This window comes from Schistocerca gregaria, chromosome X (assembly GCF_023897955.1).
Source record: "Schistocerca gregaria isolate iqSchGreg1 chromosome X, iqSchGreg1.2, whole genome shotgun sequence".
Lineage (NCBI taxonomy): Eukaryota > Metazoa > Arthropoda > Insecta > Orthoptera > Acrididae > Schistocerca > Schistocerca gregaria.
In genome coordinates this window covers 872728453-872752396 of record NC_064931.1, presented here as the reverse complement: position 1 = coordinate 872752396, position 23944 = coordinate 872728453, and the positions used below count along the sequence as shown (strand labels likewise).

Below are 23944 nucleotides of genomic sequence, written 5' to 3'. Positions count from 1 at the left end.
GCTTCACTACTCCGAGGATATTTACTTCCATGTTACTCATGTCGGCAGCTGTTCTCGATTCGAATTCTGGGATATTTACTTCATCTTCTTTTGTGAAGGCCTTTCGGAAGGCTGTGTTAAGTAACTCTGCTTTGGCAGCACTGTCTTCGATAGTATTTCCATTGCTATCGCGCAGAGAAGGCATTGATTGTTTCTTGCCACTAACATACTTGACATATGCGTGCCAGTTTACTGAAGTACTACTAATGCTGTGAAAAAACTGTTAAATCATTGCAAGAACTTCTCCCCACTCTTATGGAAGAGAACAAACCACTCCTTGCTAGAATCTAGATGATTGTAAGTGATCATGATAAGAGTAATGAATATCAATAAGTTTGAAAGTGAGTATAGTACACAAAAAGTCATGGATGTAACTTAAGCTACTATAACATTTGTAGTGATCACTACAAGATGAAATCTGGTTTTTTAACACATTATCAGTATCATCAAGTTCCCCAGTAATAATAGCATGCAGGACAAAATTTGTTCATGAAAATGCAAATCAAGTGTTGGAAGACAGAAAATAACTATAGAAGGGTGTCTCTAGGCTGTCCAGGAAATCCCTCATTTATTATCGTAACTCTATAATAGAGCTATATCCTGTTGCTAACCAGTTAAATTTGTGTATGTGTTTCTCCCTAAAGAGAGTATTGGTAATTTTTAAATGATTAACGGCAGGAAAACCTCTTAGTATTTTTCCCTTTTCATTACATACGTTTCCCCCAAATCTGCCTAATATTTTGGGAGCTGATATACTTCCAATACCAGCATTGAGATCTTCCATATTTAAAATCTTAATTTCATTGTATCTGTTTCATATCTCTTTTAATTGTTTCACAAGGGGCCTTAGACTCATCAATTCTTCCTTCTTCTTGAACATAAGTTACTATTATTCTTAGGACTCCTCTTGGACCTTTAATTGCTACTAGTACAACGTGTTCATTTACATATTAATAGTCCATGTTGGTTGGTTGATCGGTTTGGGAGAGAGGATGAAACAGCAAGGTTATCGATCCCACAGGATTAGGGAAGGATGGGGAAAGAAGTCAGCCATGCCCTTTCAAAGGCACCATCTCAGCATTTTCCTGATGCGATTTAGGGAAATTACGGAAAACGTAAATCAGGATGGCCAGACACGGGTTTCAACCATCATCCTCCCAAATGCGAGTCCAGTGTGCTAACCACCGTGCCACCTCACTCAGTTTCATAGTCCAGTATTTTATCTACTCATTTTCTATGAATGTAGACAGCATGGATAGATATGGACATATGGTTGAAAAAAACTTAAGTAAACCTACTTCTCTAATTAGTGTTCCTATCTCTGGCATACGAATAAAAAGATAAATCATTCTGTTTGAGCTAGTGTTTTGAGCTCCACATTCAAGAGGGCAGTAACATTGTTCATGATGACATCAAGCTCACATGTCAGTGATAGGGGCATCTGCTTCACTGCTGGTGTTGACTCACTCTGGTGTGTTGTGTATTGCAGCAATGACGGGATGATGGCCTAGTATACAGGAACAGACTGACACGGTCCAGTGAGACTCCTCTTCCAGCAGCGTCACAGGAGAGTACACCATCCATTTGTCGATTATTCTTATGAGCTTCAAACAGAAGCAACTTATTTTCATTACCTGTGTGCTCAGTGGTTTAGTTCATACATTTCTTGCACGATTGTTTGCTTACAAACCACATTCGATGCACTCTAGCGTTTTAAAAAAATGGATAATAAATGTGGAGTGGATAGGGGTAAAGCTGCTCACATCCATAACAGAATGTTACACATGCCTCCTGGTTAATACTAAAGAAGCAGTGATAATGAACTGCCAGACTGTCTTTTGATATCCTAGCAAAAACTCTGTGCTGACAAAGGAGCAAACAATACTCTTTAACAGTTCTTTTCAGGGCCATTTGACAATAACTGGTTTCAAAATCAAAATATGCCAAATTAACACAGAAAGCATGAGCTGTAGCAAAAGTGAATATCTAAGCAAACTGGCATGAAAACTTAAACTTGACACTACCACAATCCATTCCCAGCAACTGTTCCCTGCCCCTACCTAGAAGGAATTTTCAAAAGGCTAACTGGAACAAATTCAGTAAACAACTGGAAAATGACACTAAATGGATTCCATCAAAAGTAGAGAGATATGAAAGATTTGCTGTCTTAGCAATTAGTTCTGCCAAAAAAATATGTGCACTAATGAGTAACAAAATCTTATATTCCCAGTCAGAATGAAGTGTGCCAAAAGTTGTGTTGTTGTGGTCTTCAGTCCTGAAACTGGTTTGATGCAGATCTCCATGCTACTCTATCCTGTGCAGGCTTCTTCATCTCCCAGTACCTACTGCAACCTACATCCTTCTGAATCTGCTTACTGTAGTCATCTCTTGGTCTCCCTCTACGATATTTACCCTCCATGCTGCCCTCCAATAATAAAATGGTGATCCCTTGATGCCTCAGAACATGTCCTACCAACCGATCCCTTCTTCTGGTCAAGTTGTGCCACAAACTTCTCTTCCCCCCAATCCGATTAACTACTTCCTCATTAGTTATGTGATCTACCCATCTAATCTTCAGCATTCTTCTGTAGCACCACATTTCAAAAGCTTCTATTCTCTCCTTGTCCAAACTATTTATCGTCCATGATTCACTTCCATACATGGATGCACTCCATACAAATACTTTCAGAAATGACTTCCTGACACTTAAATCTATACTCAACGTTAACAAATTTCTCTTCTTCAGAAACGCTTTCCTTGCCATTGCCAGTCTACATTTTATATCTTCTCTACTTTGACCATCATCAGTTATTTTGCTCCCCAAATAGCAAAACTCCTTTACTACTTTAAGTGTCTCACATCCTAATCTAATTCCCTCAGCATCACCCGACTTAATTCGACTACATTCCATTATCCTCATTTTGTTTTTGTTGATGTTCATCTTATATCCTCCTTTCAAGACACTGTCCATTCTATTCAACTGCTCTTCCAAGTCCTTTGCTGTCTCTGCCATAATTACAATGTCATCAGCGAACCTCAAGGTTTTTATTTCTTCTTCATGGATTTTAATACCTACTCTGAATTTTTCTTTTGTTTCCTTCACTGCTTGCTCAATATACAGATTGAATAACATCGGGGAGAGGCTACAACCCTGTCTTACACCTTTCCCAACCACTGCTTCCCTTTCATGCCCCTCGACTCTTATGACTGCCATCTGGTTTCTGTACAAATTGTAAATAGCCTTTCACTCCCTGTATTTTACCTCTGACACCTTTAGAATTTGAAAGAGAGTATTCCAGTCAACATTGTCAAAAGCTTTCTTTAAGTCTACAAATGCTAGAAACGTAGGTTTGCCTTTCCTTAACCTTTCTTCTAAGATAAGCCGTAAGGTCAGTATTGCCTCACGTGTTCCAGTATTTCTACAGAATCCAAACTGACCTTCCCCGAAGTCGGCTTCTACTAGTTTTTCCATTCGCCTGTAAAGAATTCGTGTTAGTATTTTGCAGCTGTGGCTTATTAAACTGATTGTTCGGTAATTTTCACATCTGTCAACACCTGCTTTCTTTGGGACTGGAATTATTATATTCTTCTTGAAGTCTGAGGGTATTTCGCCTGTCTCATACATCTTGCTCACCAGATGGTACAGTTTTGTCAGGACTGGTTCTCCCAAGGCCGTCAGTAGTTCCAATAGAATGTTGTCTACTCCAGGGGCCTTGTTAAGACTCAGGTCTTTCAGTGCTTTGTCAAACTCTTCACGCAGTATCGTATCTCCCATTTCATCTTCATCTACATCCTCTTCCATTTCCATAATACTGTCCTTAAGTACATCGCCCTTGTATAGACCCTCTATATACTCCTTCCACCTTTTTGCTTTCCCTTCTTTGGTTAGAACTGGGTTTCCATCTGAGCTCTTAATATTCATACAAGTGGTCCTCTTTTCTCCAAAGGTCTCTTTAATTTTCCTGTAGGCAGTACCTATCTTACCCCTAGTGAGATAAGCCTCTACATCCTTACATTTGTCCTCTAGCCATCCCTGCTTAGCCATTTTGCACTTCCTCTCGATGTCATTTTTGAGATGTTTGTATTCCTTTATGCCTGCTTCATTCACTGCATTTTTATATTTTCTCATTTCATCAATTAAATTCAATATTTCTTCTGTTACCCAAGGATTTCTATTAGCCCTCGTCTTTTTACCTACTTGATCCTCTGCTGCCTTCACTACTTCATCCCTCAATTCTTATGAATGCACAAGGAACCAGGTACTAGCTTAACAACTGCTAGAAGCCCTGCAACAACTGTTAGAAAGGAAAGAAACAATGGAGAGTTTAGACTTTAAACACAGCAGTCCCTCCCCCCATGAACCATGGACCTTGCCGTTGGTGGGGAGGCTTGCGTGCCTCAGCGATACAGATAGCCGTACCTTAGGTGCAACCACAACGGAGGGGTATCTGTTGAGAGGCCAGACAAACATGTGGTTCCTGAAGAGGGGCAGCAGCCTTTTCAGTAGGTGCAGGGGCAACAGTCTGGATGATTGACTGACTTGGCCTTGTAACAATAACCAAAACGTCCTTGCTGTGCTGGTACTGCGAATGGCTGAAAGCAAGGGGAAACTACGGCCGTAATTTTTCCTGAGGGCATGCAGCTTTAATGTATGATTAAATGATGATGGCGTCCTCTTGGGTAAAATATTCCGGAGGTAAAATAGTCCCCCATTCGGATCTCCGGGCGGGGACTACTCAAGAGGATGCCGTTATCAGGAGAAAGAAAACTGGCGCTCTACGAATTGGAGCGTGGAATGTCAGATCCCTTAATCGGGCAGGTAGATTAGAAACTTTAAAAAGGGAAATGGATAGGTTAAAGTTAGATATAGTGGGAATTAGTGAAGTTCGGTGGCAGGAGGATCAAGACTTTTGGTCAGGTGACTACAGGGTTATAAACACAAAATCAAATAGGGGTAATGCAGGAGTAGGTTTAATAATGAATAGGAAAATAGGAATGCGGGTAAGGTACTACAAACAGCATAGTGAACGCATTATTGTGGCCAAGATAGATACGAAGCCCACACCTACTACAGTAGCACAAGTTTATATGCCAACTAACTCTGCAGATGACAAAGAAATTGATGAAATGTATGATCAAATAAAAGAAATTATTCAGATAGTGAAGGGTGACAAAAATTTAATAGTCATCGGTGACTGGAATTCGGTAGAAGGAAAAGGGAGAGAAGGAAACGTAGTAGGAGAATATGGACTGGAGCGAAGAAATGAAAGAGGAAGCCGCCTTGTAGAATTTTGCACAGAACACAACTTAATCATAGGTAACACTTGGTTCAAGAATCATGAAAGAAGGTTGTACACATGGAACAATCCTGGAGATACTAGAAGTTTTCAGATAGATTATATAATAGTAAGACAGAGATTTAGGAACCAGGTTTTAAATTGTAAGACATTTCCAGATGCAGATGTGGACTCTGACTACAATCTATTGGTTATGACCTGCAGATTAAAACTAAAGAAACTGCAAAAAGGTGGGAATTTAAGGAGATGGGACCTGGATAAACTAAAAGAACCAGAGGTTGTACAGAGTTTCAGGGAGAGCATCAGGGAACAATTGACAGGAATGGGGGAAAGAAATACGGTGGAAGAAGAATGGGTAGCTTTGAGGGATGAAGTAGTGAAGGCAGCAGAGGATCAAGTAGGTAAAAAGAAGAGGGCTGCTAGAAATCCTTGGGTAACAGAAGAAATATTGAATTTAATTGATGAAAGGAGAAAATATAAAAATGCAGTAAATGAAGCAGGCAAAAAGGAATAAAGACGTCTCAAAAATGAGATCGACAGGAAGTGCAAAATGGGTAAGCAGGAATGGCCGGAGGACAAATGTAAGGATGTAGAGGCTTGTCTCACTAGGGGTAAGGTAGATACTGCCTACAGGAAAATTAAAGAGACCTTTGGAGAAAAGAGGACCACTTGTATGAATATTAAGAGCTCAGATGGAAACCCAGTTCTAACCAAAGAAGGGAAAGCAAAAAGGTGGAAGGAGTATATAGAGGGTCTATACAAGGGCGATGTACTTAAGGACAGTATTATGGAAATGGAAGAGGATGTAGATGAAGATGAAATGGGAGATACGATACTGCGTGAAGAGTTTGACAGAGTACTGAGAGACCTGAGTCGAAACAAGGCCCCCGGAGTAGACAACATTCCATTGAAACTACTGACGACCTTGGGAGAGCCAGTCCTGACAAAACTCTACCATCTGGTGAGCAAGATGTATGAGACAGGCGAAATACCCTCAGATTTCAAGAAGAATATATTAATTCCAATCCCAAAGAAAGCAGGTGTTGACAGATGTGAAAATTACCGAACAATCAGTTTAGTAAGTCACAGCTGCAAAATACTAACGCGAAAAAACTAGCAGAAGCCGACCTCGGGGAAGATCAGTTTGGATTCCATAGAAATGTTGGAACATGTGAGGTAATACTGTCCCTACGACTTACCTTAGAAGCTAGATTAAGGAAGGGCAAATCTACGTTTCTAGCATTTGTAGACTTAGAGAAAGCTTTTGACAATGTTGATTGGAATACTCTCTTCCATATTCTGAAGGTAGCAGGGGTAAAATATAGGGAGCGAAGGCTATTTACAATTTGTACAGAAACCAGACGGCAGTTATACGAGTCAAGGGAGATGAAAGGGAAGCAGTGGTTGGGAAGGGAGTGAGACAGGGTTGTAGTCTCTCCCCGATGTTATTCAATCTGTATGTTGAGCAAGCAGTAAAGGAAACAAAAGAAAAATTCGGAGTAGGTATTAAAATCCATGGAGAAGACATCGTAATTCTGTCAGAGACAGCAAAGGACTTGGAAGAGCAGTTGAACGGAATGGATAGTGTCTTGAAAGGAGGATATAAGATGAACATCAACAAAAGCAAAATGAGGATCATGGAATGTAGTCGAAATAAGTCGGGTAATGCTGAGGGAATTAGATTAGGAAATGAGACACTTAAAGTAGTAAAGGAGTTTTGCTATTTGGGGAGCAAAATAACTGATGATGGTCAAAGTAGAGACGATATAAAATGTAGACTGTCAATGACAACGAAAGTGTTTCTGAAGAAGAGAAATTTGTTAACATTGAGTATAGATTTAAGTGTCAGGAAATCATTTCTGAAAGTATTTGTATGGAGTGTAGCCATGTATGGAAGTGAAACATGGACGATAAATAGTTTGGACAAGAAGAGAATAGAAGCTTTCAAAATGTGGTGCTACAGAAGAATGCTGAAGATTAGATGGGTAGATCACATAACTAATGAGGAAGTATTGAATAGGGTTGGGGTGAAGAGAAGTTTGTGGCACAACTTGACCAGAAGAAGGGATCGGTTGGTAGGACATGTTCTGAGGCATCAAGGTATCACCCATTTAGTATTGGAGGGTAGCGTGGAGGGTAAAAATCAGAGAGGGAGACCAAGAGATGAATACACTAAGCAGATTCAGAAGGATGTAGGTTGCAGTAGGTACTGGAAGATGAAGAAGCTTGCACAAGATAAGAGTAGCATGGAGAGCTGCATCAAACCAGTCTCAGGACTGAAGACCACAACAACAACAACACAGCAGTCGAACAGCATGGAGTTTACTGTGCAGACTAGTAACTGGACAAAATCATCCAGCATTTGTACTGACTCCCTGAGAATGCTACAGCTGAAACTTTAAGAAATGGCACAATAGGACAGTGCAGTGTTCATTTGTGAATTGTTCTTATGAGCTTCAAACAGAAGCGATTCATTAACTGCGTGCTTAGTAGTTTAATTGGTAAATTTCTTGTGTGCTTATGTGCTTACTAGGCACAGTCTAACACTTTCACCTTTGTAATATGCTTATTTTGACGGTCTGCAACTATTTTTGTTCAAGTTTTATGTTTTTATTTTCTGTGCAAATGTTTATGCAAATTAACTGTATTTTCACTAACAGTCTTTCTTATATATTCTATTTAATTCACATTTATATATTTTTTGAGTCATTTCACATCCTTGTGTCTTGATGCATTAAAGAATCAGTGGACTATGTGTATGAATATATATAAAAATGTATATCTATACAAATCATAAAAATGTGTGTGTGTGTGTGTGTGTGTGTGTGTGTGTGTGTGTGTGTGTGTGTGTTTTCCACATCTCTTCCTAAATCACTGGACCAATTTCAATCAAATATACCATTTACTGTCTGGAAAGAACAACCACCTATTTATCAAAGGGTGGGGTGAAAACACCATGTAGCCCACAATGCGAGAATACCCACACTTAAGTTATCCAGTATTTGAAAATGAGAGCACTTCGATACTTGCGACAAACTTTACATATAATTTCAAACCTCTATGAAACCTTTTCTATGACTCCCACCAAATGCCAAACGGAAAAAAGTTTGTCGCTTACATTTTTGTTAGATATGCAGAGAGAGGGGAAAGGAGGAGATGGTATGAAAATTCAGGGAGAGGGGGGAGGAGGAGATGGGTAGAGAGAGGGGGAAGGAGGAGATGGGTAGAGAGAGGGGGAAGGAGGAGTTGGGTAGAGATAGGGGGAAGGAGGAGATGGACAGAGAGAGTAGGGAAGGAATAGATGGACAGAGAGAGTAGGGAAGAGGAGACGGACAGAGAGAGTAGGGAAGAGGAGATGGACAGAGAGAGTAGGGAAGAGGAGACGGGCAGAGAGAGTAGGGAAGAGGAGTTGGACAGAGAGAGTAGGGATGAGGAGATGGACTAACAGAAGATTGGAATAAATGTATACCTGGGCAATGACAGATTTATCAGCTAGTAAATAAATAAATAAAACATTTTTTTATCACACATCATAGTTATCCTATTTTTTTCAATGTGGGTAGACGTCTGAAGAGTGAAAATGGAAAATATTCTAAGTGCCAAATCTAACTTTTTTTGGGAGAATGAAAACAATGTATCTCTGTTTGTAAGCAACTTATCTGTACCCAAAAATTTGAGAAAGAGTTACACCACAGAATTATGTTGTTCACTGCATCACTGCAAAAAATAAGGAGACAAATTAGGAAATAAATACTTATGTTCCAAGTGCCATCTGGAAACTGAAAGTTGTTACATGTTTATTCTTCCATTACCAGCTTCGAACTGACAGATTCATCTTCAGACATTTTATTTTTGTTGTTGTTGTTGTTTATGTTAGCAGTTGGCTAATATAAAGAACAACAATTAATATAACCATGAACAGCTGGTCTGAAGATGAACCCGTTGGTTTAAAACTGGTAAGAGCACCATTTGTGTAAATAATTAACATTATTAACAGTAACAGTAGCTAGTTGCTGTTTTCTTCATGAAAGAATGACTTTTTATTCTGTGAATAGTTGCAGTTTCCAAAATTTCAGTTTTTGACAAAACAGCATGAAGAAAGTTTTTGTTCCAAGTGCCATCAGTACTCAAGCATTTTGTTTTATTTGTGATAATACAAGTATAGAAATAAAGTATTAGATTTTTTAACTTGTAGAATTGTAATCAACAAAAATCACATTTCTTTTATTCTTGAACTCCAGAGGGTAGTACAGCTTGGCTTAAAGATCCTGAACCACCACTAATGCATGTTTAAAGACTTTCTCCGTGGTTTGGCACCTCCATCAAGTCTACAGACTTGAAACAGATTACTGAGAACACAATAGCATTGAAAATATTTTTGTGGAAAAATAGCACTTGCAGAATGTTTTCCATTCCCACTGTTCATTTGTCTACCAGAGTTAAAACCAAGATTTTAAAAAGAAACAAAGAAAGAAAGAAGAATCTTGTGAAAAATATTAAGTCCAATAAAGAACAAAGATGACAACTGGATTTTGAAAGCAAATACGGGAATATTCATTCTTCCATAAAATAACAGATGAGATCATGAAAAGACGTATTACACTCTGTGGACATCTAGAGAGAAGGAAGGAAAACAGATTAGCACAAGATCCAAACATTATTTCAAAACAGGAAAACAGACAAAGAAAATGGGTGAGGAGGCAAGGCAGAAAAGGACTTGGAAGAAATGCAGATTACACAGGAGACCTTACTCAACAGAGATGACTTCAGACTAGAAGGCAAAAAATTTCAAAGTTTTTAAGAATATACAACAGGAAAACATCTGGAGTCAAATAGTAAGAGGATAGGAAAAGAGCTCATTCTCAGAAAATGAAAGAATTTTGGAGAAGGATGAAGGAAAAGAGAAACAGGATATATATATATATATATATATATATATATATATATATATATATATATATATATATATATATATGACAAAGCTGTAAAGCATAAGCTATACATTCACAATTCCCAGTCTGATTACCAGGCTGTGCATGTGGTAAATACAGTACATGTGGCCTCAGTGTAGTGTTCAAGTGGCACACAGACAGTACATGTAGTGAGAATGACCTACTGTAGCAAGCATTGCAGATGCAATATATGTATTGCAATTGCTAGCTATACGATGACCCCACATCCATAAATCATAATTTTTTTTTTTTTCGGGGGTGGGGGGGGGGGGGATGGGAAGGCTAACATTTCCAGGCACATAAATTAGATTGAATTCAATTAAAGTAAATTTACTGCATAAGTGAAATATGAGAAGATATGCAATGGCCTGCACGGTTGTTTATAGCACGGAACTTGACTTTAGACTGGTTAATATTTGTGATGGTGGTGGTCAGAGCGGAGCTACTACGGCTCTTGTTCACTGTTATAATTCTACGCCGAATACTAAATTAGAGAGGCTGGACTAGTAGCATTATATCAGCAGCAAAACACTCGATGCAAGGGGATTTATGTACTAACAGCACATGTAGAAAATCATTATTTTAAATGACACATTTATTGACACTGGAAATGCTTTTTAATGAGTGATACTAAGTGGTAGTAACAGCAACTCAGTATAAGGGGCTTGAAATGTGCTATACGATTTCCTTTTTGTAAATCCTAGCTATTATAAGATCACTATGTAGCACCTAGCTTCTTCAAGGTAAATTTATTTTATTATCAATATTCATATCAGCAACGAAAAAAAGTAAAATGCTAGCAAGTACTTCCCACCACTATGAAAGGAATGTAAAAGAAGAAATTGAATAACAACAACCTATTTTCAAAATAAATCCATATGCAGCACTTCTCCAAGGCTACCCAAACAAGACCAATACTGACCTGAGAGAAGATAAACCTTCCACCAGATGCTGCAGCTGTAGCCATAATTAATGATGGTGTGTGCCAAGTCTCCTCAGCTCCAAGGATCTCAATCTGGAGTTCATGAGGCACTCTGTTTTCATCATATACCAGAACTACTGATGGAAGTTTCTCTGGTGGATTTCTCCTGTAGTGGGGAATCCACAAAAGCATCAATATGATTATTGAAAATGAGAATAACGAAATTTGAATCAGTGTGAGGTCTATGTTTGCAAAATGCATGAAAAGCAAGTGCAGTTTAAATTTTAGGTACTTTTTTGTATTCAGCAATAGTATTCATTTTATTTACTGGTAACATACAATATTAAAACATATGTTGTAAGTTTACAAATTTTTGACAAAAATTTTAATTAAGAGCTACCATTTTAATAGCTATGGTATAATGTTACTCAGAAAAACTTTTCTTACAAAGAGCAAGTCTTGTTGTGCATGTATGAATTTGAATACAGGCTCGAATACAGAGTTGCTCATATCTCATTGTAGATACCTCAAGTGGGCAAAAGTCTTCAGATATTCCAAGGAATTTGGTTTTTGTAACATCTGGCTATTCTTGCAAGGATATAAGTATAAAGCACACAGTGCACTTAAACATCACTTTTCCATGAGAATGGGTCAATAAGAGACAGTTGAGAATTGATACCAGACACAATTATAGGGACTCATATGTTCAAGAACTAGATGAGATATACTTCACTGCAGTTGTATGTACCAAATTTCATGGCCAATAATGATGTTATGGGTTGGAAACATCATATACCCACTAAATGCTAATCTAACACTAGCAAATCCAAGAAATTAACTCATAATGACCAATGAATTCTACGATGTACTGCAGAAAATAAAATTATATATCTAAGTCAAACATCGAAGAGGACTTCACCTACAGCTCAGGTAGTAATGCCAGTACCAAAATCATACACTGGGATGGAACACAACTCGTTTTCATTGTTGTATCTGCTGTCCTGAAGACACTGTCTACTAAACTGGGTGCCTGACTTCAGTTAAAGTGATACTGACCGTAGAATCACTATTCTGTTAGATATTTGTCTTTTCCACGGACCATAACAGTGATCTTTTCTAACAACTTGGAACAAGTACACTTACAATCATAATACACTGTTAAAGAAATGTTGTTAATTTGATTAGAGTTTGTTCTGCTGACATGTCCACAACCCAGAAGGTGGTGCGTCCCAATTGTTGTTATGGAAAAATATGGCAATAGCTGACTCTTTAAAAGATTATCTTTTATATTAATCTTCAGACACATTTCAGTTTTTAATGCAAATCATCCTCCCCCCATGCACACACACACACACACACACACACACACACACACACACACAAATGCGTCTCACACGTTGTGTGTTACGTAGGGAACCATTACTATTGTCATGTAGAAGACAGTGTAATTAGATGAATGACGGAAACTAACTTCACTTAACGAAGGTTTATTTAGCACTTGCACATACAAGAGTGCAGAGCAAACTACAGCCGGCCAGAACACATTCAGTATACAGAACATTCCAGTCCAATGGTTCTTGATATTTGTGAATATTTCTAGAATGTACTCGAACCGAATATAAAAGTTAAAATGGTACAGTCCAGGTGAGTTTTGAACTGATGACCCTCCATGCAACAGTTTAGTATCATAAACACTACACTACAGTGCTACTCAGCTGCTTCTGCGACATTGCTCCTCTCTTAAGACAACAGCGTCTTGGTGTTACGTCCTCCTAGTCCAGGAAAGAGTCATTGGTTCTGTATACTCTGACTCCCGATGACCGATGCTCGCCCTGGTGGTGATCTTCTTAGAACTTATTTTGCTGCTACGCTCTTCATCACCTTTCTGCTTGTTGCCTGTCGTTGGAGCTTCAAATTTACCCTGGGTTGCCGGATCCTTATAGGGCTTCATTCGAAGGACGTTGACCGTATCTCTGAACTTTTGTCGTCTTGTGTTGGGGTCGAAATCTTCAACTTCATAAATAACATCACACAACCGTCTTACAATCTTATAAGGTCCAAAGTAGCGCCTGAGGAGCTTCTCAGAGAAACTAACCTTCCGAACAGGAGTGAAGCTCCAGACAAGGTCATCAGGTTGGTAGACAACAGGGCAGTGGCTCATGTCATACCTTTGGCGATCGTTTTCTTGAGCCTGCAGCATGCAGAGTTGAGCTAACTGCCGAGCTTTCTCAGCTCTGGTTAACACTTGGCCAATTAAGTCATCGTCCACGTCATCAGGATGTAATGGAAACAAAGTGTCCATCGTCATAGTCACCTCATGCCCACAAGCCAGGAAAAAGGACGTAAATCCCGTAGTGTCTTGTTTGGAGGTATTGTAGGTAAACATCACAAAAGGTAGCACCTCATCCCAGTTGCTCTGCTCAACACTGACGAACATTGATAGCACGTCGGGCAAGGACTTATTAAGGCATACAGTAAGCCTGTTAGTTTGCAGATGGTAGGCAGTCATCATGTGATGAGTAATGTTGCATCGTCGGTTTATCTCTATCACAAGATTTGATTGTAAAACTTTCCCTCAATCCGTAATTAACGTCCTTGGGGCACTGTGTTTCAATACAATGTCTTCCGCGATGAATTTGGCTACTTTGAATGCCTCGGCTGTTTTCACTGCTTTTGTAATGGCATGGCATGTCAGATAATCAGTCCACACAATAATCCATCTATTGCCACTAGCAGACGTTGGAAATCATCTGAGGAGGTCAATGCCAACACCCTGGAAAGGCATTTCAGCTGGTGGAATTTGTATGAGTCGGCCAGGTGGTTTCTGAGGGACTGCCTTTCTCCTCTGGCACTCTCGACAGTGAGACACATAGTGATGGATACTTCTAAATAAACCTGACCATAAAACTCTCTTGCGGATTCTATAATGCATCTTAATAAAACCTAAATATCCGGTCTCAGGTGTGTCATGGGATTTCTGTAGGCTAGAACATCTAAGCACATGTGTTTAGGAATCACTAGTAGCTGCCTCTTTCGAAACGGATCAAAGTTTTTCTTGCTGGTAGCCACCTCTTTCCAAATAGATCGAAGTTTTTTTTTGCAAAGTAATCCATTAACTACCTTAAATTGTCCTTTCACACCCTCTGACTGATTTAAGGAAAGCATAATTTAAGATAATTTGTCATTTTTCTTCTGCTCAGCAGAGAGACCATGGAGTGTAGCGACACAGTCACTATCTTCATCAAAGTTTTGATGGTCTTGCACAGGGTTTCTTGAGAGACAGTTGGCATCTTGGTGTTTTCTTCCTCTTAGTATGGTAATATATTCTTGAAGATGTAGTGCCCACCTGGCGAGTCGTCCTGTTGGATTCTTAAGACCTGTCAGCCTACAAAGTGAATGATAGTCTGTAACAACTGTGAATGGACTTCCATAGAGATACTGTCGAAATTTACACATGGCCCAGATCACAGCAAGACATTCTCTTTCTGTAGTTTAGTAGTTTCTCTCGGCTTTTGTAAGTGTCCTAGAAGCATAGGCTATAACCATCCGTTTTCCATTTGAAATGTGCACCACAACCGCACCAATCGCATACACACTGGCATCTCACAACAGCACCGATCGCATACACACTGGCATCTGTGTGTAGATCTGTAGGTGCTCTCTCATCATACAGACAGGGTCAGCCGTCAGAGCTTTTCGCAGTACATCGAAAGAATCTTGTTGAGCACCACCACAGATAAATTTAGCATCAGCTTTTAACAACTCTTGGAGTGGCATAGCTTCGATACAAAAGCCTTTGATAAAACGACAGTAATAAGAACATAATCCGAGGAAGCTTCTCACATCTCTAATACTTTTAGGAATAGGAAATTCCGTTATAGATCTCACCTTTTATGGGTCTGGCCGCACACCTTCGTTTGACACAAGGTGTCCAAGTATTTAGATTTCTCTTGCTCCAAAGAGACACTTTCTTGGATTAAGTTTCAGTCCGGCTTGTTGGAGACACTTAAGAATGGACCTCAGTCTTCTTATATGTTCATCAAATGTCGCTGAGAATACTATAATGTCATCTAAATAACAAAGGCACATCGTGCACTTCAGGTGCCATACTATCCTACTCCCTGACAAGGACTGCTGGTGATGAGCATGGGGTCTGCGAAGGCTGAATGATGCCATTCTTCACCATTTTCTCTACCTTGTCACGAATTATTTGACGTTCCATTGCTGACAAAGGGTATGCTCTCTGGCTTACTGGTTGATGGTCTCCAGTGCTAAACAAGTGCTTCACCATCGATTTGTCTAATTTGCTCTTCACCTGTAGATTGAAGCATTCAGAGATCTCTTGAAGAATGGCAAGTAGCTTCTTCTGTTGTTTCTTAGTGAGATCTGGTGATAGTCGGGCTGGAAGATCTAGTCTTGTAGTGGTAGCACTAATTTCGCACACAGTCTTGCGTTGGGAGGTATGTATGACGCTCTGCTGTTCTTCAATTAACGGCTCAGCGGGTGCTATGCACATGCATCTTGGAAAGATCTGCGATTCTCGGCGACAGTTTACTATTAACAATTCATCAAATCCGTTCTTAAACGAGAGGCTGGGATGACAAAGTTACTGTTCAGTGGTATGCTAATTTTACATTCCACTACAAGATCCATTGGTTGATGCATGGCATGACACGTGACAGTTACCTTACTAGCAGTGACTGCAGGAATGATCACTTCATCCAGCACAAAGTCTCCACACACTCGGATGTGCATCTTCCTGTCCACAGTATCTCATCTCATCTAGCATAGTCTTCGAGCAACCACAACCTATAATTTCCTGAGAAGCTTTCAAGAAGTCCCATCCGAGAATGACGGCATGACTACTCTTGTAAGACAATGAATTCTGAAGGCTGTGTACGGCCTCTAATAACCACATGAATGGTACATCTTCCTGTAGGTTTAGCATATTTTTCATTAGCCACCTTGAGCAGAGATGTTTTGCTGTCGACGAATACGGTTTCCTGCAACTGGCGAAGGTACTTCTCCGAAATGACTGAACATGATGCTCCAGAGTCCACAAGAGCTTGGCCTGGTCGTCCATCCATTAGGATATTGACATAGTTTCCTTTCATTTTTGTAGTGATTGATGGCGTAAGATTTTTCTCTTCAGCAGCCTCACCTCCAAGGAAGGTCACACCCTTTAGCTTCAAACGTTGCGGCAGCTAGGTGATCAGCTGGAGCTTCTAAACGGCGATGGAAACCTTGATTGGCGTGTTGGGGAGCATCTTCTTCAGCGGCTAGCTTGCGGCGATGGTGACCTACATCGTCCTGCACCCACATATTCTTGTTCATCTTCGTCGATCCAGAGTTGGCGTAGGCTAAGATCGGTCTGCTGTCTTCTGGTGCGGGCGTCATCAAGTATCCGCTGCCTTTCTCAACAATAGTGCACCACATGTCCCGGTCGTCCACAGTGTAAACATACTGGTTGGTTATCCTCGGTCCTCCAGACATCAGTCTTCCTTGGTGCCCAAACAGGTTCCTCATGTGGCATTGTAGGAATGTAACTTAGCCTGGGTCTAGACTTTTTCACTGTTTTATAGGGAAATGAAGGTTGAGAGATTGGGTTCAATGTCTGTTCCACTTCCTCCCTTATGACCTCTTGAAGAGTCTCGGTTTTTTGCTCGCTGTGCAATCCAAGTCCCTTCTGAACTTCCTCTATCACTATTTGGGAAGAACAATTGTGAAATCAGTTGCTTCCTCCATCACAGACATCGACACAACGTTTGGGAGCCGTTCAAACTTCTTGTGTGGAATTCTTTTTTGTGCATTGTCTCGATATACTGGCACCATTTTATGAAGTCGTCTGCTGTCGAAACTTCCTTCAAGAGTAAGGCTTGATACATGTCCTCAGCAACACCCTCCATGAGAAGTGCAACCTTGTCTTCCTCCTTCATTCTAGGATCCACTATTTTGCACAGGTACAAGACGTCTTGAAAGGAGGATGCCATAACTTCTCCTGGACACTGTGCCCTGCACTTTAATTTATCTTCAGCCTTTCACTTCTGTCTTTATGTGTCACCGAAATAGTTGTGTAGTTTCCGCCTGAAATACTACCAGCTTGTGAACTTCTCCTCGTTGTTCTCATACCATTGCTTGGTAGTGCCCGCCAAATACATAGTTTCATCCTATCTATTAAATTTGACTATACGCTCATATACCTTCAGCCACTTGTTTGGATCTTGGCCATTGTCAACAGAGAACCCGGAAGGATGTCTCACGTGGTGGCACACCGTTGCTGTCATCGTAACGCCGTCATCTTCTTCTGTCTCCAGTAGATTGTAATCTGTTGAATATGGCTCGAACTTGGGTTTCTTGCCACGTAAACGACAGCTCTGTCACGGCCCAATGCAAGCAACTGTGTCGTCAATAATGTACGCTACTACAAGTTCCAATACCCCAGTGTCTCCACCAGAATAATGTCACGTAGAAGATGGTGTAAGTAGATGAATGATGAACACTAACTTCACTTAACGAAGGTTTATTCAGTACTTGCACAAATAAGAGCGCAGATCAAACTGCCTCCAGCCAGAACACATACAGTATATATACAGCTAAAGAACATTATAGTACAATGATGCTTACATTTTTAGATACTTCTAGAATGTACTCAAACCAAATATAGAAATTACAATTGTACAGTCGAGATGAGTTTTGAACTCACGACCCTCCATCTAACAGTTTAGTATCATAACCACTACAGCACAGTGCTACTCAGCTTCATCTGCAACGCTATTCACAACATACATAAATGAATTGGTGCATAACATTGGGAGTTTCATGAGGCTATTCACAGATGATGCTAATGTACATAGGTTAGTCACGGTGCCAGAAAGTCGTAGCAAAATGTAGGAAGATCTACAGAGGACCAACTTCAGGTACAAGTGGTGACATTCCACTCTCAGCACTAACATATGCAAGTTATTTCCCTTGAAGGAGGAAATACCCATTATTATTTGATGAATCATTGAAGATCAGTAGCTGGAAATGATAAAAACTATAAAATATCTATGAGTACATACCCAGAGTGAGATTAGGGGCACAATTATATAAAACTAGATGTCAGAACATTAATATAAAAAATCATTCCCATCTTTCTCACAAGCACAAATCTCCAGATTCCAGATCTGCTCTCTACAGTAGTTTCTGCTTTCTGGATAAGCTTCTAACAAATATTGCTAAGTTTTAGCTGATATTTTATATAATGTAGGCAACACCAATTTTTTATCAATTCACCAATTTATTGAGCAAAATCTTACATAAATGTGTGTGTCTTCTGGGTTGTGTTCACTCCTTATAACTGCTGCCAAAACAAGAAGAAAACCAGTATTTTTTGTTTTTCTTCTTTCATTTGTGGCAAAAATGAAAAGGGGTTGGCAGCAAAGATATATTTGCTCAAGTAGGCGTCTAATCAATATCAGAAGAAAGATGGATGAAAGATAACAACACAAACACTACAACACAACCACGAAACTAAATGGATTCTGTTTTGTTGCAACTGAGGGGGGTGTGAGGTATCACAAAAAGAACATATAAAAGAGACTCTTTGGAAGAAATCTAAGAAAACATAATCCATCCAGAGCTCTTCATAAGTCTGTGATCCTTACCACCTAGGTTTAGGAGTAGTGTAAAACAGTAAAGCTATCTTCAACCAGAGGGTTTGTTAGAACACAACAGGACGGTAAAGTAGGGAGTACCAGAATGAAATTTTCACTCAGTAATGGAGTGTGTGCTGATGTGAAACTTCCTGGCAGATTAAAACTGTGTGCCGGACCAAGATTAGAACTCGGGACCTTTGCCTTTTAATGGCAAGAGCGCTAACATCTGAGCTGTCCAAGTGCGACTCACGACCCGTCCACACACCTTCAGTTCCACCGGTGCCTCGTTTCTTACCTTCCAAACTTCACAGAAGCTAGCACTCCTGGCAGAAAGGATATTGTGGAGATATGGCTTAGCCACAGCCTGGGGAATGTTTCCAGAGTGAATTTTCACTCTGCAGCAGTGTGTGCACTGATACGAAACTTCCTGACAGATTAAAACTGTGTGCCGGACTGAGACTCAAACTTAGAACCTTTGCCTTTTGCAGGCAAGTGCTCTGGCATCTGGCAAAGGTAAAGTTCCCGAGTTTGAGTCTCGCTGCGGCCACAGTTGCCTTTCACGAGCAAGTCCTCTATCACCTGGTAGAGGCAAAGATCCCAAGTTCGAGTCTTGGTCCGGCATACTGTTTTAATCTGCCAGGAAGTTTCATATCGGTGCACACTCCTCTGCAGAGTGAAAATTTCATCCCGGTAACATCCCTAAGGCTGTGGCTAAGCCATGTCTCGCCAATATCCTTTTTCCCAGGAGTAGCTAGTTCTGCGAGGTCACCAGGAGAGCTTCTGTGAAGTCTGTAAGGTAGGATACGAGGTACTGGTGGAACTGAAGGTGTGAAGATGAGTTGAGACTCGTGCTTAGGTAGCTCAGATGGTAGAGCACTTGCTTATGAAAGGCAAACATCCCGAGTTCGAGGCTCGGTCCACCACACAGTTTTTATCTGTCAGGAAGCTTCAAATAGGAAGTGGTAAGTCCTTGCTGTCCTGAGGCGCATGAACTGACGTACCCAGTCATATACAGGGTGTTACAAAAAGGTATGGCCAAACTGTCAGGAAACATTCCTCACACACAAATAAAGAAAAGATGTTATGTGGACATGTGTCCAGAAAAGCTTAATTTCCATGTTAGAGCTCATTTTAGTTTCATCAGTATGTACTGTACTTTCTCGATTCACCGCCACGATTTCATACGGGATACTCTACCTGTGCTGCTAGAACATGTGCCTTTACAAGTATGACACAACATGTGGTTCATGCACGATGGATCTCCTGCACATTTCAGTCGAAGTGTTCGTACGCTTCTCGACAACTAATTCGGTGACCCATGGATCGGTAGAGGCGGGCCAATTCCGTGACCTCCACGCTCTCCTGACCCCAACCCTCTCGACTATCATTTATGGGGGCATTTGAAAGCTCTCGTCTACGCAACCCTGGTACCAAATGTAGAGACTCTTCGTGAGCGTATTGTGGACGGCTGCGATACAATATGCCATTCTCCAGGGCTGCATCAGTGCATCAGGGATTCAGTGCGATGGAAGGTGGATGCACATATCCTCGCTAACGGAGGACATTTTGAACATTTCCTGTAACAAAGTGTTTGAAGTCATGCTGGTACATTGTGTTGCTGTGTGTTTCCATTCCGTGATTAATGTGATTTGAAGAGAAATAATAAAATGAGTTCTAACATGGAAAGTAAGCGTTTCCAGACACATATCCACATAACATATTTTCTTTCTTTGTGTGTGAGTAATGTTTCCTGAAAGTTTGGCTGTACCTTTTTGTAACAGCTTGTATAGGGAGACATAGAGTTTAATGCAGACTCTCAACCGTGGAGCAACTTGGCATTTTTCATTCTAATAAGTCACTGCTAAAGAAGGAAGAAGTGCTAAGTGACATAAAAAGTTCTGAGACCTATTGGGGCTGAACCTGCTGATCTGCCACTTACACACTGAGACACCAAACCAAACAAGATTAAAACAGTATATTGATAAAACTGAAAGAAGTGTCACATATTTTGCCATAGGGTCAAGTCTAAAAGTGTCGTGCAATACTCAATTCAACTACAATGGCAAATGTTATACAATGTCATAGTAAATGATGATCAGACTTATTGTTAAAATTGCAAGAACTTACGTTTCAAGAAGAGTTAAGCAACATATTAATTATATTTTATTTATTTGTGCAGCTCAGGGCTTGCTGCCATTTTGACAGCTCGTACGTTTATCATTACAACTGTTCAAAATAGACTTTGGTCCTAAACATGTCCAGTATGAGAAACATATGCTATAATTAGAGCTCAAACTATGCACAAGGAGAGCCATGCAAGAAGTGTTCAACAAATTCAAAAGTAAAATTATACCTACAGACTTGACAGAAAATTCTAAGCAGTTTTGGTCTTGCTCTAGCTCTGCACACTACTTGGATACACACTGCGGCACCAGGCCGCCAGCAGGCTGCACTTCCAACTATTCCGCCAACGGTATCTGCACGAGCCAGCCACCAGAGGCTGCCTGCAGTGGGCCTCACGACTTGTGCACACAGCAAAGAATCTGCTGTGTCATATACTGGAGCCCTCCATACACTGGAGCGCTCCACGGTGCAGCCGGCACTCGCTCTCACATTATGTTCGTACTTATTGTCAGCAACAGCTTCTCTCAGTACCTGTATTGTTTCAGTGCTAGCATCTGTATTCTCAGTTGTTGTTTGCTAGTAAGTGGAATAATAAACTTAGGTTCATTGAGGCCGTGCTGTCGTTTGAACCTTACAGTACGATACAAATGGTAATGAACGTGGGGTTCGCTTCTGTGTGCTCAGTCTATCTGGCTGTTCCTTCAGTTCTCCTGCCCATGGTGACAGTACTCCAATCTCTCCTTGAGCAGCAGCAGCAGCAGCAGCAGCAGGCTCTTATGGTTGCTATCCTGAACTTGTCTGCCACACAGACTATGCAGGTTTCTATGTTGTTACTGTACCCACAGTCCTTCCCCATTATGAAGATGTGGCCGAAGACTGAGAGGCTTAAAAGAAGTGGCTTCAGTTATACTTCCTCGCTTTTGGTGTCACTGATGCACATATGCTTAAGGCTTTGCTCCATTGTTGGTTTTCTCCTCAGGTCTACCACCCGTTATGCCAGTTAACGCTGCTCCAGGAATCCGTGTAACTTTCATTCAACAAAATGTGTAGTAGTTGTCACACTATCACTGTAAATGCACGCACGTCATTGCAGCACGTGTAGAGTTCAACTGTTGCCGTAAACAGCCCCACCAGCCCTACCGAGCTTGGGCAGCTGAATTCCACGGAATCAGTTGCAAAAAAGCCATTTTATTAGTGCTGCTCATCACAATTCCTATGCTGATTTTATAGTCACAAAACAGCACATCATCTCCAGCACTGGGCTGTGTTCCTGTCTCGCTACAATGATGAGATACATTTTCAACTTACTGCACAGCATGCCAATGCTGATGTGCTGTCACAGCTTTTGTTGGGGCTGGATGCTACTTTTGATCAGGATCAACGAACAGTTTCCTACTACATTCCCAGGTTGCAGCAGCTGTTATCACTGACCTGGTTTTGCGTCAAGTTGTCCATCTTGTTCAGAACTGTTGGCCAAACAGGCCTTCAGGCATGACTTCTGATCCTTTGTTTAACTATTTTCCCTCTGTTACTGCCTTTGGTATCTGATGGTTTTGTTCTCTCAGCTACAGGTGGGCTGTCACCTATGGTTGTGATCCCAGCTGCCCTACAGCGAAACGTGCTTCAGCTCCTACATCAGGGATATTGGGAAGGGTCTCAGGTGGCTCTTTAAAATCACCCAAAATAAAGAAATCTCATGGCCATCATGTCACAGATATTGTTGAAAATTTGGTGTAAGAAAGTGCATCAATAGACAGTGATAAAATAATTATTTTCAGATTTTTTAGATCAAAACTGTAGTCAGGGGGCCATTTTGAAATGTCTAGCATTTTCTCCATCTGGCGTCAGTACGAAAGGTTGGTTTAAAGTTTTTAACTACTATAACTCCCTCATTTATAAATAAATTTTATTCAATTTGGTGTCATTAGAAAGATAAAAAGGACCAACTATATCACTAAACTATAAAAATGCTGCAAGTGTGCATATAAATATGTGCAAATCTGTAATTAAAGTCACTTTTCAAAAATTTATTTTTACAAACTTCATGAATTTTTTTCGGCAAAATCACAAGTTTCACCATTTTAAATTTTGTCTCAAAAAATTCCTATTGTCATATATTTCAACATTAAAAAAATCAGAAGGGTGTTTGTTCTGTTTAATCATTTAAAACAGAAAGAACATAAATAATAATATACACATTTCATTTTGTGTCTGTCACCTAGTAGTCACAAATGATGATCAGTTCTCATAAAAAACATTCATAAAATTCTAAAAAGCATTTATTTTTTCAAAAAAGTTTTCAATAGAAAATATTATGTCTGATTCAAAAGTATATAAACAACCAGTACTTGTGCTTTCTCTAGGAGCAGGCAAAGTCATTAAAATTTTTTTCAGGAGGTATCCAGCAAACATCAGTGTGAAGTGGCAAAGAATAACTCGAGTAAGGGCCACTTGGACTCATGAACTTGACTTTCAGATCTGTGTGTTCTTCACTTATCTGTAGAATTTTTCCAAGCCACCACTGGTTATCGTAGAAAGCTGCGACAAATGTTTCTTCTTTAATTGTGTTAGAAGCAGTGTTTTGAATTCCAAGAGGAACTTGAATGAATTTAGTAGATGATGAAACACGCTTTATCAACAACTTATCATTGAGTGGTTTGAAAAAATGATTCACTCTTGTCCCAGGAATGGTAGAACCAATCTCATATCATTTTTGTAACATGTTTGTGAACTTTGTTACCTCCTCTGTTGTAATATAAAAGGTTTCTATTCCTGGAACACGAGTTTTGACAAATGTAAACAGATCTTTTGGACTTAAAATTTGACTGTCATATGGACGCTGTAAACTTGTTCTTGTTGCTAAACGTGTAATAGTACCACCAACTCCACCACATGCATTTTGGCCATGACTAGTGGCAAAAAATTCCATTCTGCAGTTACTCCATGATCTTGCTTGTGATGACACAAATTTAA

General features: G+C 40.1%; 1 protein-coding gene across 10 annotated transcripts in view; it reads right to left on the bottom strand.

Moving 5' to 3' along the window:
- The window catches only part of LOC126297613 (biotin--protein ligase), a 429285-nt gene that overhangs the window by 159275 nt on the left and 246066 nt on the right, over nucleotides 1–23944 (bottom strand). For all 10 annotated transcript variants that reach the window (XM_049988622.1, XM_049988625.1, XM_049988619.1 and 7 more), the window contains one exon: nucleotides 11211–11376. In XM_049988622.1, the coding sequence (XP_049844579.1) occupies nucleotides 11211–11376 (166 nt within the window). The remainder of the gene's footprint in view (nucleotides 1–11210; nucleotides 11377–23944) is intronic.